We start from the raw sequence: 1,725 nt of genomic DNA on the forward strand, positions 1-1,725 counted from the left end.
GGCACAGTTCAGATATTTGGGAACAACGATAACAGATCGAAACCTGATACAGGAGGAAATTAAGAGCAGATTGAAATCAGGTAATGCTTGCTACCATTCAGTCGAGAATCTTTTGTCTTCTCATCTGCTGTCCCAAAACATAAAAATTAGAATATACAAAACTATAATTTTGCCTGTGGTTCTGTATGAGTGTGAAACTTTGTCTCTGACAGTAAGGAGGAACATAGACAGTGTAGTACAGTTCGTCAGTGTAGTACAGTTCGTTGTCGAGAGCGGTCATGTTTCTGGAGAGTTAATAGAAATGGGTTGCTACCTGGAGGACTATCGAGCTCGTGTGGGCAACTGGGCTGCAAGGACTCCCTGGCGCCATGCCCAAGGCCGGGAGGTGAACGGACAAGCAAGAAGCTACATAGGCAACATGCTTCTATGCGCAGCGGCTCTAGCCATAGTATTAGTAATCGGCGGTGTGGAGCAAAACCCTGGTCCTGTTGTGGAGGCTGAGAACATTCTACAAGTATTGTGTAGTGGGTGTGAGAGGAACCTGAAATCGGGAACACAGTGCGACACATGTGGACGCTGGTTTCACAACAGCTGTGGCAATGTAAGGGCCCAAATGGCAGAGAGCGGGAAGTGGAGTTGTGAGAGGTGCAGGTGGGGCAGGCTTCGACAACTGGAGGAGAAACTGGAGAATGCAATGAAGCAGATTGAAGAACTTAAACGGAAGAACAGTGCGCTGGAAGATCAGTTACGAGGAGCGGTTGCCAGGGGTGATACGGTGCAGAGACAACAAGATGCTGAGTGCTTAGTGTTGGGTGACTCCATTATATGCAATGTGGAAGCTGAAATGAGGGTGCAGTGTTTTCCGGGAATTAGAACTGAGCAACTGCAGCGAGTCATAGACAACAGAGATCTAGGGGCCCCTGATACTGTCATAATTCATGTAGGCACTAACGATCTAAGACGAACTGGAAATCTGGATTATGTGATGGGTGATGTATATGCTTCTCCTGTTGCTAGTTATTCCACTCCCCTAACTATTTCAGATAATCAGAATCTAAGAACTAATGAAACTATTTTGGACAGGTTAGCCAGTACTCCCCATTCAGATAAAGAAAGTTTAACTAGTTGTACTGTAAATGGCAACATAAAAGTAGGTAATCGTAGCATATTGAAGACTAGAACTTCTAGTAGAATCAAAAAAGCCCCTGTGACAAAAAAGATTTTTTATGGTAAAGTCAACCTCTAGGTCACAGACAGGTAAATCCATTCCTTCGTTGAATAAAGATGTAAGTGCTAATCAATCAGCTGTGAGGAACACTATCAAATTGAATAATGCTAAACCACCTTATGATACTGTTCATAAGAACCATATTCATCCTTCTAACAAATTATTACAGAATCATTATAATACAAATAAACTAACAATTCTTCATCAAAATATACGAGGAATTATTAATAAAGTTGATGAATTCTTAAATTCATTATCTCTTAATGCACCTCAAATTATCTGCTTATCGGAACACCACTTGAGAACTGATGAAATAAGTGAAGTAAATTTTAATCAGTATACTGTCGGTACTTCCTATTATAGACAACATACAGTCATGGAGGTGTGTGTGTGTTCTTGTTCATAAGAATATCCTATTTAATACTATTAATCTAGACCAATTTAACAAAGAAAAGGACCTTGAAATTTGTGCTTTGAAGTTAAACGTAGCTTCCAAC

At 40.9% G+C, this 1,725-nt stretch overlaps 1 protein-coding gene across 1 annotated transcript; it reads left to right on the forward strand.

Annotated features, from left to right (window-relative positions):
- Window positions 1–268: 268 nt before the first annotated feature.
- LOC117282983 lies at window positions 269–819 on the forward strand (the record flags this gene model as incomplete). The annotated part of the gene is given in 1 exon segment (XM_033754914.1): window positions 269–819. A coding segment is annotated over 1 exon segment (518 nt), but the record flags the coding sequence as incomplete, so codon positions are not given.
- Between the last annotated feature and the right edge of the window lie 906 nt (window positions 820–1,725).

Source organism: Cryptotermes secundus, unplaced genomic scaffold (assembly GCF_002891405.2).
Source record: "Cryptotermes secundus unplaced genomic scaffold, Csec_1.0 scaffold1453, whole genome shotgun sequence".
NCBI lineage: Eukaryota > Metazoa > Arthropoda > Insecta > Blattodea > Kalotermitidae > Cryptotermes > Cryptotermes secundus.